Source organism: Rhipicephalus microplus, chromosome 1 (genome assembly GCF_043290135.1).
Source record: "Rhipicephalus microplus isolate Deutch F79 chromosome 1, USDA_Rmic, whole genome shotgun sequence".
Lineage (NCBI taxonomy): Eukaryota > Metazoa > Arthropoda > Arachnida > Ixodida > Ixodidae > Rhipicephalus > Rhipicephalus microplus.
In genome coordinates, this window is record NC_134700.1 from 72,286,000 (window position 1) to 72,304,037 (window position 18,038).

The window sequence follows — 18,038 nt, forward strand, 5'->3', positions numbered from 1 at the left end:
TGTGCGTGTGTGTGTGTGTGTGTGTGTGTGCGTAAAAGGAAAGCGGTGAAATGACATATTTATGTACGTGCGTACATCACCGTGCTGCAAGTTCTTGAGTATAAAGGGCTGCCGCAGCTGCGAGAAGGACAGCGTGCGAACCCGGCGCATCGTCATTCGATTCTGGGGCGGAGTCTGCGTCCCGCCGTCGTCCTTTTGTGGGGTCATCTGCGTCAGGTCACAGCATGTCACATCGTCGATTATTCAGATTGCTACATTCAACATTCCACCATTAAATGCATCAGTCACTATAACCAGGAGTGTGCGATCACTTTGAGACTTTTTATGAAATTAGTAATTGTCACATGCATTCCTTAGCCATCGAACAAGTTACGCTGAGAGAGCACGTGGTAAGTGCCAACCTGCGATCTCTCAAACTATTTCTCAGAAACAGAATACATGTACGGCAGTACACACCACTAAAGATTGTCACATAACCCAGTTGCACTCGAAAATGGCGCGGGTCATATTCCTCTCAAAACACCGAATACGTAAATGCTGACCTGCACGTCTAAAATGCTTCCTTTCATCAGCTTCCAATCATTTTTATTGATGCAAATGAAGGCGCCTAGTTATACGCTCCCGCGGGAATCGTTGTGGCTAAGTGGCGTTTAAAATATTTTATGTATTTTTTTATTTGTTGCTACTTTACGGGCTTTTATTCACTCCGAAGGGGGGTAGAAAATAGTTAAAACAATATGGAAAAAGTATTTTCGAGTTTTCAATTGGAGCAGTCAACACATTATCAACGTAAACAATAAAGCTATTGAATGGAGTGGTCTTTGGCCATTGAATGGAGTCAATTAGGCAATTGAGAACCAGGAAATAAGCAGTGAACAGCAATTATTAGATAATATTTTTCAAAGTCAGTGTTTATGAATTAACAGCAAATCAAAATGATTAATACAAACGAAACTATAGAGAGGCTGCGCATGTGTTTGCTATCACATGAAAGATAAAAAAGGGAAGCTCCATTCGTGGACCTATGACGCTAGCACTGGCAGAACAATTGAAACGGAAAGCACTTGAACACGAGAAGTAAGAAAGACAAAAAGGCGGTCGCCAATCCAAGGACACCAGCCAACCAACCCATAGAGCAGCCACCTATCACAGAGCAGACGCTAAAATCATCACCATCACAGCTACAACGCAGGTTCAAGATGCCACCTCTGCCGTTCGATGACATTGAGATTGTCTACCGCCCGCAAGCCGGTCTTGACCTCCCAAATGAAACACCATCGCTGTCACGCAAGCCATCGGCAGAGCGAGTGGACCGTCACCGCAACACATTAACGACAAGGTAAGCCTACAAGTCCAGATAATGGAAAGCCTTATCATCGCAAGCACCGCCGCCAAAGAAGACGCCATGAAGCTGGTAAGCATCCAGAAAATACAGCTTGGAGGAAATTTATACGCTGTGAACGGCCAAGTACGCACTCCGGAGACGTCTCCAGAAGCGTCATCACTGGCTCAATACCTGGAACAGGCAACGCAGAACTCATGGCTGGAATCCGCGCACCGGCACGATACACCGTTCTTAATGCCCTAATGCTGGGTCAATCGTCCGCGGCAGTTGTATTCTTCGAATGACCGCATGTTCCCTTCTACATAATCTTCCAGAGCGTAGACTTCCGATGCAGACCATTACGCAAATCCGTTCAATACTGCTGAACCTGTGGCAACGCGGGACGCCGTCAAGACATCTGTCCAAGGCCTGTCCCAGATTTCTGCTACAAATGTGGCAATGCTGGACAAATCAGGGACATGAGTACAAACCCACTTGCAAGATCTGCGGAGAAGGGCACGAAACTACAAGCAAAGAGTGCAAGAGGAGACTAAAGCCAAATCAACCACCCTACAATATAAGACAACAGCACCTCAACAGGATACAGTAAATAGACAACCAGTGGAGCTCCATTGGAGAAGAGTTCCCCTAGCTTAACACCTCTGTAGCTAGATCAAGCAGTAGGAGCAGAACCAGCTTGCCCAGGCGCAGTAAATCCAAGTCCATCTTGCGACCTACTTCACGCTCCCACTCTCGCAAGCGCTCGCCATCAGCCAAACGAACGAGCTACGCCGCCATGGTAAGCGACTCGAGTGGTAGCAGCAGCTTTACCTCTACATCGCCAGAAACCACATCCATAGAGGCCTTCAAAGATAGACTGCAAAACACCAGCAGAGGTAGCTCCAGAATCAGCAAGGCCAATTGCAAAACCAACAAAGTCTTATTGACAAGCTGCTTCAGAGTAAAAAAAGACAACAAGAGTTCATAGACAAACTACTTCGAAAATGCCAGGAGCAGCGAAAAAAATCTGAAAATGTGCAACAACAATGCCAAGTAGTAGAAGACACAAGCTTGCAGCCGGGCAAGATGCTGCCTAAGGTGGACATCCAAGCTCTTGTGGATGCTAGGTGCGCGATATTGCAGGAAGCTTTTATGAGAAACATCCACGCCACGATGGAAAAGATTGTCCAATCAACAATCGAAAAAACGGCCACAACCTTTGAACAGAGAATTACCACGCTAAATGCCAAGATTGACGGTATCACTGCCCAATTAAACTATTTTATTGCACACATGAAGAAAACTTATGTCACCGTGGCACAGCTCGACACCTTCGGCAACTCACGCCAACTCAATCGAAAAAAGGTGCAGGCGAACAGCCACAACGCCTCTCGTTCAGTCTTACCCACTCCCGATCACCGACGTGACGTCGAATCAATCGAAGATGGTGAGCCGTTACCATGAGTTAAAAACACAGCAATCAACTATACGCATATGGCATGGAACTGTAAATCGTGCCGTCCACGACATACGAGCCTTCAAGAATTCATCAAGTCTAACCAACTCCACATCATCCCACTCCAGGAAACCAACACCCAGGACTGCAAGGATACACGACCTGTGCCCAAACCCAACGCACTGCCATACGCGTCAAGAAAACTCAGTGCAAAAACATGATGTCGAGCAAACACAGACGAAGCACATCCTCATAGAACTTCTGCCAGAACGAAAGACGCAAAAACATTTATTCATAGCCAACGTGCACAGCCCCTCTCGAGACCAACTACCAGATTTCTATCACTTCGTACGAGAACTCAGGAAGCGCACAAAAGGCCACCAGATCGTCATAGTGGGAAACTTCAATGCCTCACACACGGCATGGGGCTATCATATCACCACGAAGAAAGGCTCTAGGGTGCACGATGTCACCCAGCACCACGGACTAACATTGTGGAACGACCCTCTCCAGAAGACGAGCAGAACAAACAGCATATTCAGGGACACCAATCCCGATCTCACCTTGACGGCGAACGTCACCCGGGCAGAGTGGAGTGTGCTACCAGAAACCTTAGGCAGCAATTACCATATCCTTCAACTTGACGTAGCGCACACTCGTCGCCAGACCAAAACAGGAATAGCACGCTTAACGGCATGAAATTTCTACAGGGATGACCTCGCTGTTGAAACCGCTATAACTGACACTGAAAAGTGGTTCAACAATGTTTTAGATACATACGAACGACACACTAAAACATACAGCTCAACAGCGATATGCCCGCAGTCGATGCCCATCTTCCGCACCTCTGGGAGGCTAGGAGAGGACTTCTCAGGAGGTGGAAGCGGCAAAAGCTTAACAGGAAGCTTCAGCGACACATCGCTCTCCTCACCAAGCAAAGTCAAGATTATGCCAACCAGCTCGCCAGCCAGAACTGGCATTCTTTTTGGGACAAGCTACAGGGAATTCTCAGCACCAAAAAAACCTGGCACCTGCTACGCTCTCTCATTGGCATGCAACCCTCCAAAGCGGCACAGAAGCAGCATCTTCACAAGCCTACTCAAAACTACGCCGGATCGGAAGAACATCTCTTTCAAGAATTGGTGAAAAAGCTTTGCGGAGACGCACCCGCTGTCGCGTCATTTAACACCAAGGAATATGCGGGAACACCAAAGCCTGACGATGGCCGGCCCTTCACGCAAGCGGAACTTTACGCTGCCCTATCAAAGTTGACAAGAAATACCAGTCCCGGAAAAGACCGAATCGTCAACCTTACTGCACCAGGCCATTAAAGCTGTTCTCTAATATTACAACGGTTGCTGGGAGAAAGGAGAGCTGCCTGCGGTTTGGAAACACTCGGAGATCACCATTATTTCCAAGCCTAACAAACCTATCCGCATTGATAACTTGCGCCTGATTTCCCTCTCCTCGTGTGTGGGAAAGCTATTTGAGTATATGGCATATGACCACTTGACCCTGCACCTAGAAGATAATGAGCACCTACTAGATACGATGTTTGGCTTCAGACAGCTCCTCTCGACGCAGGACGTGCTTTTACTACATAAAGAAGTTGAGTATATGGCATATGACCGCTTGACCCTGCACCTAGAAGATAATGGGCACCTGCTAGATACGATGTTTGGCTTCAGACAGCTCCTCTCGACGCACGACGTGCTTTTACTACTTAAAGAAGACCTTCTTGATCACCTCAGTCACCGAACCAAGTACTCAATATTTGGAGTCGATGTCGAAGGGGCCTTCGACAACGTAAGCCATGACGCGATCCTCATGAACCTTGAAAGAAGCGGCTGCGGCGTTAGGACCTACACGTATGTCCGAAACTTTTTGATGGACCGTACAGCAACTTTGGACATCTGGAACATCCGCAGCAAAAGCTCCCAACTACCTAAAAGAGACGCGCCACATGGTTTGGTCATGCCACCGCTTGTGTTCAACGTGGCCTTGATCAATCTGCCTAAGGTTCTCGATAAAATACCAGATGTATGGCACGAGATCTACGCTTACGACATCACGCTCTGGACCAAGGCTTCGAGCATCGGGAGACAAGAGAGCTGCTTACAAGATGCCGTAAACACCACCGAAAGGTATCTCCGATACTGCGGCCTCAACTGTGCCCTGAAAAGTCTGAGCACATTTTACTCAAAGCAAGAACGAGAGGCAGGCCTCCCATATACGAAGAGCCCGACCCTTGCGTCACCCTCAACATGACAGATATTCCGAAAGTTGATAAGCTACGGGTGCTCGTACATCACATACACGAAAATAGATCGGGAGCGGCCACGATACCGAGACTCCATAGGACTCTCTCGGAGCTCACGCACCTCGTCAAGAGGATCGCAAACCAATGCAATGGGCTTAAAGAACACGACACCCTACGAATAATGCAAGCTCTGCTCACCAGCCGCCTCACGTATGATAAACTTTTTTTCCGCAGTTTAAAAACTTCGGAAGTAGAAAAACCTAATAATATGATAAGAAAGGCAACCAAAGCCGCCATGGGACTACCACCCATGGCTTCTACTTCACAACTTCTTAAGATGGGTGTCCACAACACGTGGAAAGAGCTCGCGGAGACTCACAAGAACAGCCAGCTGGAACGACTCAAGCTCACGCCCACCGGGAGGTCGCTACTCCGGTATCTCAACTACAGTGAATCATACATTGCGGATGCAGACCGGAAAATGCGCCTCCCGGTGGACATTCGAGAGTCCCTGTTCATCGCGCCTATCCAACGCAACATGCACGCCACATTCCACAAAGGAAGACGAAAGGCTAGAGCAAATGCTTTTCAACAAAAGTTCAGACAAGATCCGAACGCCCGCTATACGGACGCGGCCAAGTACCCCCGTAGAAACGGGTATGCTATCAGCGTCGTCGACTCTCAAGGCCGAGAGTTAGTGTCGGCCACAGTGAAGGCACGCGACTCAGACGCAGCGGAAGAAGCGGCAATCGCTCTAGCCATCACCACATGTAAAGACGCCGCGATGATTTTCACTGACGCGCAAGCCGCTTGCCGGAATTATGCGAAGGGCCTCGTCCCAGCCGACGCAATAGGCACCCGACATTGAACCAGAGGGCGCAACGAAGCTCTTTGGGCCGCCTCAGCGTTGTTGGTACCGACCACCAGAGATACTAAGAAAATGGAACGCTCGCTGAACACAGTGACACGCTGAAGTGTCAGTGCCCTTTTTGGCACGTTTGCAAAGTACGCTTCCTGGGCGCTTACATAATCAACCGTGACCGCTTGCTCACAACTAACAAATAAAATGATATGCACGTGCAAATTCGGTTTTGCTGCGTCTACTCGCTAGGCTACGCATTGGAAGACTCGGTTTTGCTGCGCCTACCCGCTAGGCTGTGTTCTGGTGCAACCATCAGATCTTGTAAACGGCATTGCCGAGTGCCTATTAACATTCTGCAGCAGCGAAGCTCTCCACTTCTATATACCTGCGTAATCTGGGTTCCTGGACACGAGGGTCTACAGGGAAATGAAGCGGCTTATGCCGCTGCCCGCGAGCACGTCAGCCGGGCTGTCCTGGGACCAAAGGATACCGAATGCGTGGCTGCAGAGATGAAGGTAGTAGAAAACACCTTCTCGTCACTACTTCAACACAACAAACTGGAGCGACGAGTGTACCTTCCACCCCATCTAAGACTAACCAAAGATAAGAGCGTGATTTTCAGACACCTACAAAGCAATACTTACATACATGGAATATTAATGCACCGCCTCTACCGAACGAACATGGCTACATGTGCCCGCTCTGCAGCGTACCAGACACCCTGGCACATTTGCTCCTGGAATACCTGTGCCATGCTCGTGCAACTAGAGCGGGACCAAGCCCCAAGAATAAACGACGACCACCTAATGGAAACGTGGGATCCCAAGCTCGTCCTCGAGGACCTGGAAGACCAGTGACACCTCGTCGCCAGGGCCAAGAGAGCAGTCGAAGCCAGAGGGTTCCTGGACTAGAGAACGCTTCCACCTTAGGGCGACACCGGGCCTCGCACGATATACCGTTTTCTAAATAGACGTTTATTTGTCAGTTCATATAAACAATGAAAGTATGGCATGCGATTATTGTTCGAATGCATCAGGTTCGCTTTTGTCGATTATTATAAAAAAACCGTTTCAGTAGGATATACCGTGAGGTAGATATTAAAGCATTTAGCCTGTAGCGCATGGCTCTTCAGCCTTTAGACATGTAAACTGAGCCCATCGCTTTTTGATATTAAAGACGCCTTTTGATATTTAAAAAAACCTTTTTTACACTTAAGCAATAAACGCAAGTTATATTATTTTTTCATTATTATAAAATAAACGCTATCTTGTACTTTTATTTTTGTAGCAGCTTCTCATTGACGCGGTAGTGGTGCTGCCAACGATACACACAATCGGTAAGAGTGAAACCCTATTGGAAAACTCATCTCCTGCATGACTCGAACCTAGACTAGGCGAAGGGCTTTGGCGCCCCTATAAGAAAACTCCCTAACGTGTCGTGAGCCAAAAATATGAACATCATAAACCGGCACGCACTCGCTTCGGCCTCCCTAAAACCACCATATGATTATGAAAGACGCCGTAGTGAAGGGCTGCGGAAATTTCGACCACCTGGGGTTCTTTAACGTGCGCCTAAATATAGGCACGCAAACCTCTACCATTTTTGCCTCAATCGAAAATGCAGCCGCCGCAGCTGGGATTAAATCCCGCAACCGGCGGGTCAGCAGCCGAGTGCCTCGCTTCGGCCTCCTCTTCGTCTTCAGCTTCACAGGCAGAGCGTCTGCACCATTTTGTCCAACGTGCTGAAAGGGGAAAACGAGAGGTGTGACGAGAAGGGAGCAAGATAAAGAAAGACAAAGAAAAAGTTGGCAAAAACTATCACAGCATTTTCACGGAGTGATAGATGATTGAAGGGGCGAAGCGTTTGTCCATTCATTCGCCCGTGTGTTCTTCCGTGCATGCGTCTATGCGTCCGATCGCATTCGAGATTTCAGACGGTGCGCGGATAACACGGAGGAGACACGAACCAAGGAAGCCGAGCGCAAGCGTCTTCAACGCGCCTGCCGCTCGTCTCCGTCCATGTCCCACCAACGATCCACCACGTACAGCGACTATCCAGGAGACTGAGAGAGGCTCTCTTTCTTTGCGCAATCAGGCAAAGCACGTGCAGCAGCAAATCGGAGTGTAGCGGCATTTCGGAAAGTAGCAGCAGAGTAACGTCATCTAGGAAAGGAGACGAGAAATAGTCATTCATTTCTTCTGCCTCTTTTCTTTCTCGTCTGTTTTTATCTAGGTTACGCGTGACTAGTGACAAAGTGCTTCACCGCTAAATATATTTCTCATGTGGTGGCGACATATGAAGTAGCGTTCTCGCGATTCCAAGGCGAGAGTCGTGAACCCTTCGCTATACAGGCACGCTGACGTAACATGGCATATAGCCTTGTATGGTATGAGGCTTAGCAAGGGGGTAGGAAATTATTTCAGGATGAGTAGGCAGAAAAGGAGGAGAGAGAGAGAGGATAAAGCGTACCAGTATGAGTGACGAAAAGAGGTAATGTAACGGAAAGATATTATAATAATAATAATAATAATAATAATAATAATAATAATAATAATAATAATAATAATAATAATAATAATAATAATAATAATAATAATAATAATAATAATAATAATAATAATAAAATAATAATAATAATAATAATAATAATAATAATATTATAATAATATTAATAATATTATGGTACCAATCAATTAATCATTTATTCAACCTGCCCAGGAACAACATTAGGGTCTTTTTGCAGGTGCTTGCAAAAAAACAATACGATACCGACAGTGTTCAAAAAAGCAAACACATGAAAACAGCGAAAACACATAGAGAAAGAAATCAACGCAAAAAGCGGAAGAACAAAATGGCAACATGAGAATCATGAAATAGGAGTGAAAAGTAATTGTGAATACACACAAATATGTGGAAGGCTTTCTGAGAACCAGAAAAGGGAAGAACCTGTACATTGTGCAAAACAATGTTAGGACAGTCAAAAGCTCAGATAAATAAAATCAATGGCTATGGACCACGGTAAGCACCAAGATCGAGCAATTCTCCATTAGAAAGACTTTGCGTTAACAGTGGAATGTTGGAAGAAGCTGGCAGGTACGCGAAACAGATGATTCTCTCGTTAACTTAGGCAGAGTTCGAAAATTAATACAACTGGATAGTAAAGGGCAGGATATCATAACTTGAACTAGGTGGTAAAGAAATAACAGGTTAACACAATTTGATGTCATCGGCAGTAAAGAGATGACAGTGATAACACCCTAGCAGTCTTAGAACCAGATCCAACGTCTTTTTTTTCTCGCCAAACGATTATTGTAAATGCTAATTATTTTTTTCTGTATTCACTCAATAGCGTGAGTACAGGATTTAGCGAGCCATTCCAGATCACCCACGCGCATTCAAGTTTAGGAATACATATTGTGGTGTACCATTTGTGGAACGCTGTAGAACTGAATTGTTGAGAGATTTTACAAACACATCCGACAGAACGGAGGCCTCGCATGGCAGCACGCTTATGTCAGGAGAAAAAAGGTTAGCGTCAGCAGAAGAAAGAACAGCAAGATCACTAATTTCAGAAGATTTGCACAAAGACACAGTATTGACAGAGTATGAAAACGACGCCATGATTGTTTAGCGAGAAATACTAATTCATTTGGGGATTGATGTATTTAGAGAAAGTTTTTTGTTACAACATTCGGGGAAGAGCACAAATTTTACTGCAGCAAGTGACAGTCGTCAACTGAATAAATGTCTTTAAAAACATTGATGTCATTGGCGTAAGATTGAAACGAGGAATTACGAATTACAAAACAAATATTGTAACATGAACAAAAAATAAGCGTTGGCCAAATACCGACCCTTTGGGTCGGTATTCGGCCTACGTTCATTTTTTGGCCACTTTGAATAAACTGCACTGGTCACTTTGCATAAAGGTGACGCTTGGCAATATACGAAAAGATAACATGATGTATTAAGCTGATAGCTGTGCAGGAGATTTACAACAGAAGAGTCAACATCAAAGCGTGCAAGTTTAACCAGAATCATTGAGTGACTGACTACGTCAAAAACCTTGCTGAGGTCACAGTAGACTACGTCAACTTGCCCTCTCGGAGAAATAGGTGGGGATATTCGAGTCATGAAACTTTTAAGACTTGTGGTAGTTGAGCGGCCAGCAAAAAACCAGTCTTGATTGGAAATCAGTGAGTTTTTGACGCTGGCATGCAATATGCTCTGAAGAGTCAGCAGAAAAATATTCGATGCGGCACAAAGGAGAAATCGGGCAATGCTTAGGAGCATCAGTATTGAAGCCTGGCTTAATACTGAAAACAAAACACATGCAGTTGTCTACATGCTAGGCAATGTGAAAGTGTTCAGACAGTTAATAAATATTGTAGTAAGTTCTAAGGTATATGCACTACTGAAAGAGTTTAGTATGGCGGAAGCGATGCCATTTGGGCCACAAGATAAGGATGGTTTTAAGCGCCTAATGAGTGAGCAGATAAGCTTTCATCCAGCGACAGATCACTAGATGTGGTAACTGCCCTGGGTTGTTTTCTGATCCGAGTGCTTGAACCTTATGCCTTGTACCGGATGAAAAATGCGTAGAATAACAGTCAGGGACAACCTGCGTTTCGACATCGTTCAAATTCAGTAGCCTCAAGGACTCCTCACTTTTGCTTGACCGTTCGCGCTGTCAGATGCATTTTTAATAATGCAATATATTAACTGTAGTCCCGTTTATAAAGACGTATAGGAGAGTTCATAAATGGCTGAACTTTCCTTCCACTCGTATAATGACGAACATTTAGGCTTCTGCGCGCGAGATCTTTACGTTTCAGTGCACTGATATGTTCAGAAGACAGCCAGTGGGGACATTTTCTTGTTTAGGTATATAATGCTAAGTAAAATTACACATGCTTTCTAGTATAACTTACCTGCACAGGTACCTGCACAACTTTGCCATCAACATTAGCTTTATCAGTAACCTTTGAGCAACCAATGGCTGACAAGTAATGATACAAGCCTGTGTAGTCACATCTCTTGAATGCAAATCTTTGAGATTGGCTTATTTGACAGCTGTAGCTCCTTGTTTCGGCCCATGCAAATAATCTTACGTTATTTGGTAGGTAGCACTTGTCAGGACAAACAAGTGAGATGTTGGAGCGAGAAACGTAAACGGGTTCATCGTTTGACATATAGAGGTTAAAGACATTGTCTTTGTAATTGGCGACTGAGCTCTAATGCAGAATAGAACTAAACGCCAGAAATGCCAAGAGCAGGCTGCACTTTTTCTAAAATGAAGTAATTATAATGGGAAACAGAAAGCGTGCTCCAGTCGATTTCAGGTGTATTCAAGCCTCCAAGAACAAGTATTCTGTGCCCACGATGAGAAGGTATCACAAGCTCAATGGTACATATGACATCATGAAAAAAAAACAAGAGAAAATGCTGGGCGCTAAATGGAAACAGTCAACAATTTGTTTCAGCATTGAAGGGTGAATTTTAACCAGATTAATTCTTCAAAGAATTGTCGGTATTTTCTTCCATTTTTTTTTTCAGTGAACTGTCAATGGAAATCAGCACGCCACTGGATTTCCGTTTGGTTGCACTGAACTCTGGGTCACTAAGGAAGGTCGGGGTAAAATGTCAGAGGACGAAATTTCAGTGCCCATCTAGGTTTCGAAATAGTAATAATAGCAAAACATGACGAAAGAACGCTAGCGAAGACCTCATTTGTCTTGGTACGCAGACCACAAGCATTTTCGTCGAATATGTCTACGTTGCGCGGCACTTTCGACACCGGGCACTTGCTCAGAGACATGAAAACATTTCATCACGCTGCGCGCCAAGAAATATTAATAAAATAGTTATATTTATAATAATACTATGTGATAATAACAATAACAATACTATAATATGCAGTTTTACGTCCCAAAAACAACAGAATGAGAGACGCCATCGTAGAGGGTTCCAGAAATTTCGACCATCTGGTGCTGCTCAACGTGCACTGATCTCGCACACAGAACCAGAAAGATAAAGAGGGAAATAGAGAGAGAAAAAAAGAAAGAAAGAAATGAAGAAAAGAAGAAAGAAAGAAAGAAAGAAAGGAAGAAAGAAAGAAAGAAAGAAAGAAAGAAAGAAAGAAAGAAAGAAAGAAAGAAAGAAAGAAAGAAAGAAAGAAAGAAAGAAAGAAAGAAAGAAAGAAAGAAAGAAAGAAGAATAAGCTATCTATAGTTCACTATAGAATGACCAGAGGCGAAAAAGGCAGGAAGAAAGAAACAGTAAACTGCAAAGAAACAAAGGAGGCCACCGAGCTCGTCAGAGAAATCTGAAAAAAATTGGTTGCCGAACAAGAGCCAACATGCTCGTGCTTGGCCGTGTCAAGCTTCGCGCTTTGTACAAACTTACTGCATATCCTTTTTAACAGCGAAGCTGTCTTATTCAGTCGTAATTTTTGCTGCCTATCTGCTACATGCCACAATAATTGTGTAAATCCTGGTACTCTCTACAAATCCCCTACAAATGAGTCATGACAGTAACGGTACCTGAGTGGTGATAATGTCGATGTAGGGTGCCGAGCCCTTTTTGATGAGCTCGGTGTGACTGCCAATGTCCACCACGCGTCCCGCTCGCATCACAATCACGCGGTCGGCACAGCGAATCGTGGATAACCGCTGGGCCATTATGAGCGCCGTGCGCCCTGCGCGAGCCTGTGGGAAATTTACTTCATCAATAGCAATTACGAGTAAAACAAATATTTTTAGAAAACTTTTTGCTCCGCCTTATCACGCAACCTTGCAATTTGACGCTGAACGGGACAGGCTATGTGAGCATAAGCCTCACAAACAAATTAAAATTCAGCAAAACTAGTAGTCAAACGCAAGAACGTCATGCGACGAAGGCGTCCAAAAGATACTGGCCTTTTAATTTACTCGGTCTTCAGATTTACGTCCCTAGTGTGCTTACGCAAGACCGTTCCAATATGCAATTTCTGTCTTACTTACAGCCCAAATATCAATTACCTCAGACATGTACTTTTCGCGGTGCATGTATGACCGCAGTTCACTCGAAAACTCAAGTGTGACTTGCAGTGGAGGCTTTTCTGCAGAAAATATTGTGACGCATTTCGCTCTTGAGCTAAAGATAAGGTCAATTCCAAATTTCCAAATGTGCTGTTTGCAGATTTATATAAAATCCGGCAAATCCCGCACACTGCGAGACTCGAGGAAATGTGACGCCGTCAGCTAGAGACTGCATACAAGGCACTGTTTGGCTCTTATGTGCGTTGTAAGTAGTTTCAGGCTGACTGCTTTGCATCGCAGCGAAAATCTACGAAGCAAGCCAAGGGAATAATGTCATAAAATAATTGTCACTATCTCGTGTTTGTCACGCATACATGTGAAATCATTGTTGAAAATAATGATTAACACAAGTTACTTTCGGACGGAGCAGCGCAGTCGCTACGCGTTGGCGGTTGTTGCCGAGCACGCCAACGGCGATTACCATGCTCAGTTAGTTTTTCCTAGCAGGGGTGACTAGTGGAAAGCGATTTATCGCATTGTCTCCTTTACGGAAGCTCAGACTTGTTGCCTGCTTAAATTGAAATAAAAACACCGTTGCTTGTAACATCAGTGCATGAAACGCATAAAAAGTCAGTTTCGCCATAACGACAAAGCAACGAATGCATAGTAAAGTAAGCAACGAACTCCTTTCGCTGGAACGAAAAGGCCTCAATAAATCATATAGCTGGTCGACCTGGCAGCGAAGTGGTTTCGTCAATATGGTTGTGCTTGCCACTTCACTCTATATATATAGCATACCTCGTCATTCTCATATCTTCATTTTTTATTCAAAAGGTTGTAAAAGAGCAACAAAGCACTTCGCCTCTGCACGCACTTTGTCCAGGGCCACCTGCACCGCCATGTCCGCCTCGGAGTCCAGTGTGCTCGGCTGGTCGTCGAGCAGGAATATGCGTGGGTTGCGTACCATGGCACGCGCGATGCCCAACCGCTGCGTCTCGCTCGAGTTCAAGGGATGACCGTGGGGGCCCACAAGAGTGTCGTATTTCTGTGGGGAGGCGTTTCGCTACGCTTACTGATCGCCTCGTCGAAGCGTATACATTCGAACAGCGCCTGCTATAATTCTGCATTTCGCCAGAAAAGCGCTGCTTGCACGAGGACAAACCACGTGTGTCATGCCGAATAGGACCCGATACACTACCGCAAGTTGTATATTTACCGCTTCAGGCATATATTTGTCATAAATTGCCCTCCACGGTTCTCGATTGTCTGCAGTATGTGCTCGAGCTCATCTTTCTTCTTCCGTGAACTTGATTTTCATAAGTAGGCTCCGCTTTTAGTTATTGGCCAAGATACTCAATAACTTTTCATGTATGCTAGCACTTCGTTGTTCTGTGGTGAATATTGTTCTTTCAAAACGCTGGTGAAAATAACCTTTTTATTTCATTCTCGGCCACGTCAGACTCATTTTTATGAAATCAAATTGTCAAAATGGGCATGTATACTTGCTTTGGCGCACGTTACACTGTACTAGTACATGTCCACATTACCACTCAGCACTTTACTAAAGCTATGGGGTCTAAGCAAGCCACTTCCTCGCCTAGCAATATATAGGTAAGACTGTAGAGTATCATAACATTGCAGTAACACTAAGTCAAGTGTGTGTCATGGAGACCAATGGACCAAGCCTAGAAAAGGTGCAAGTTCACGAGAAAACAAACATACAAATAGAGTTGAACATGACAAGTGTGGATCACTATCAGCCACACGAATCCCTCTCTCGGTCACCGGAGCGGAACCTGAAGGAGAGAGGGTAATCCCGTAGTATGCGACTGAATAAGTGAAGCAATCATGGTCAAGGCGTAAGCGACCGATGGACAAAGCGGAAGCACCTGGAAGCTTGCACAAAATAATGACGTCGAAAGGAAAGGAATTCTAGAAAAGGTAGACAAGAAGGTATTCACATGTGACAGCTGAAGAATGCCTGAAACAGACAAGAGTTAGAGCCAACAAAGACTTTCAGAAACACGACATTATGCCAAGAATGGGCGAAGCACTGGCCAACAAAACTTGTTATGACAGATTTACCACATGTAAGCAGCACGGTCTAACCAGAAGAGTTCCCGTAATTGAAAATTGCTTCAAGCTGTTGAAACATCGATGGAATAGAAAAGGTCCTCTCCAAAATCGAGATAGTTTCGACTCAACCTGTAACCACGAACTGATCTTGTACTAATCAAAAGTGCTTTTTTTTACTAAAAAATATTCTCAAAGTGCATGCGAGACTAATTCGCACACACATAGTGCATGATGGTTAGTGCCAGACGTTGAGTGCATCACGCATCGACGTATATGTAAGCCAGCGAACGAAAAGATCGCGTGAACATTTTACAAGGGAAGTAAGTTCGAACTACCCGCCCGACGAGTGTGATAGCTTGGCAGTTCTTGTTGTATGGAGCCATATGTGGTTTAGTTTTGTCGCGGTCAAAATTATGATGAAAATGGACGACGAAGATTGTCTTGGAAGCGGGCCAACGATGTGAACACAACGATCATCATTATGATGAGCGTAGGAATAAAGGGGAAAGGAGGAGGAAGGCATGCCGTCAGTTTCTGACTTCTACAAGGGATCCCCTTCCTATTGGTCAAAAGCCGTGTACTCTCCAAAGGGCTGAAAGGAATTTAAGAGCTGAACCATGGGTAGTGAAATATATTTGAATGGTTTCCTAATAATATGTGCTTTAAATCATTCGTTGGCTCTGCATCATGCTACCAAATATATAGGCTCCTAAATATTGCGCTCAATCAGGCATCCTTTACTGCAGCTGTTTCCTTCCAATGAGGATATGATTATTGGTAAGGGCACCAGCCCTGCGCTGACAGAAGCATTGCTTCCCTACGAGAATATCAATTAACAAATACACGGTGCTACAAATCTCACGAACGCACGTGAAGTTGAAGGAACGCTCACTCTAGATAAGGTTAGGGCCGTAAGGCCTTCTATTATTTTTTCATTACCATTTGAGGAGATCTTCATGAGTTACTTACGTGGCCACTTGCCTCTGTTAACTGATAAGCAATCCGCGAGTTTTTACCTTGGGCAGCTTGAGCACAAAGTGGTGCGCGTTGGCTGCGATGGCGGCTTGTTCGATGTCGTGCTGCGTGGCGGTGCCCAGGCCAAGACGGATGTTTTCGGACACCGTGGCATCGAACAGGACGGGCCGCTGACCCACCACGCCCATCTGCCCTCGCAGCCAGCCTATGTTGTAGGAGCGTATATCTTTCTGATCCACCAGGATCTGCAGACATCGCAGTGAACACTTTCTAAACGAAACCAGCCGGGGGCGCATGCATAACTGCGTCCTAAACAGTAGCATAGAAAAGCAGTGGAGTAAAGCTTATCGCTTCCTGACAAGCTGTCGCTAAAGAAATAAGTGCGATACCACAGTACCTCTAGGTTAAAAGCACCTATTGCCGGTTCTTTTGGTTCTTTCTATTTATATTACTAATGCTGGAACAAATGAGAGTACCCTCGCACGAAAGCACCTTAGCCTGATCAGTAGGTGTTAAGGAACATTTACAAATGATGACAGGAAAGACGTATACGTCCAGATGATGACAGCGAGGCCGCACGACTTGTCAACAGCAACGAGGGTGTCCCACTCATCGGTACCGCGACATCATCATCATCCTGACTACGCACACTGCAGAACAAAGGCCTCTCCCGTGTTCCAGCAGTTCACTTGGTCCAGCGATTGCTGCTGCCATGCAATACCCGCAAACTTTCTTATCCCATCTGCCCATCTAGCTTTCTGTCTCTTCATCACCCGCTTGCCTGCTTTTGGAGTCCAGTCTGTGACGCTTGATGACCAGCGGTTATCTTGCCTTCGCGCAACCTGCCCTGCCTGTGAACATTTCTTTTTGATTCTTCTTCTGAGGCGAAGCAATGAACACAATACCAACGAATTGGAAGGTCACGCGAAGAATGGCAAGCTGAGAGAAACCTGACCCGCGTTTCTCACGCACAAATTACGCACGAAACGTACCCACAGGTACAAATCAACGCGAATAAGTGTGTCAGTTGTTAGTTCACTGTGTCTGAAAAGCAAACGGAAATTGTGAAATGAGTGCAGTGACCTTTTTGCGCCCGGTAACTACAACATAATTGTTCCTGTGAAATCCCAAGGCATACGATTGTCCTTACCATGAGATAGGCGAGCGCACGTGCGAGCGTCCCCCCCCCCCCACGTTCTCCATGGGGCAAAGTACGGGTGGGAAATGAGAATGTGTCGCCACCACGTCGTGACGATCTGGCGACACGCGCTCATTGCGCAATGTCGATCGTAATGCTTAAAACACGATATTTCCCCATAGCTGGCCATCGCCAGCGGTAAGTGGTAGATATAAGTAGTTTGCTGTTTCGGCGTTGAAGAAGGTGCTCCTTCGTGGCTCTGTGGCTAACGCCTCGCACTCACACTTGAAAGGTCGGATGTTCGATTCCGCGTGCCGGAATCTTTTTCTTGATCATTTTCACATATATATATATATATATATATATATATATATATATATATATATATATATATATATATATATATATATATATATATATATATATATATATATATACGGTAAATGACGTGTGGCAAAATTCCGCCTCGAGTGTCCATAGAATGCTATCGCAATATCAATATTAGAAGTCTTTATCGTTACGAATCAGATAGAAATGAAAACCAAGTCCTAGCTCACCATATGTTAGACAACTCTATTACCAGCATTAAGTAAGGGTATCGCTTTTTAAAGCCGTTAACAGAGCCTATAGCCAAGCGGAGTAGCCCACCTGTCCACCAGTGACGTCGTAGAATCTCTGCATGAGGCTAATGATGGTGCTCTTGCCGCACTTCTGCCTCCCGATAACCGCGACCGTCTCTCCCGGATCGATGGACATCGAGAAGTTGTGCAGTGCCTGCAGTGTAGAATATCACGATGCACTACGGGGACGTGCTCAGTGAAAAGATGTACACAAAGAACGCAAGACACCAAGCCTGAAGTACTCTTATGAAGCATAGTGGACCTTTTCGGAACCGGCTGCGCGCTATACAGCGTAAGCCCATTTTTGC

The 18,038-nt window shown here is 45.2% G+C and overlaps 1 protein-coding gene across 1 annotated transcript in view; it reads right to left on the reverse strand.

The window, feature by feature from the left end:
- LOC119177985 (ATP-dependent translocase ABCB1) overlaps positions 1–18,038 on the reverse strand; it is a 147,324-nt gene that overhangs the window by 70,911 nt on the left and 58,375 nt on the right. The window contains exons 12-17 of the mRNA XM_075866304.1: positions 17,759–17,884; positions 16,014–16,217; positions 13,796–13,966; positions 12,445–12,609; positions 10,834–10,884; positions 76–207 (exon numbers count right to left, since the gene is read on the reverse strand). Of these exons, the coding sequence (XP_075722419.1) occupies positions 76–207; positions 10,834–10,884; positions 12,445–12,609; positions 13,796–13,966; positions 16,014–16,217; positions 17,759–17,884 (849 nt within the window). The remainder of the gene's footprint in view (positions 1–75; positions 208–10,833; positions 10,885–12,444; positions 12,610–13,795; positions 13,967–16,013; positions 16,218–17,758; positions 17,885–18,038) is intronic.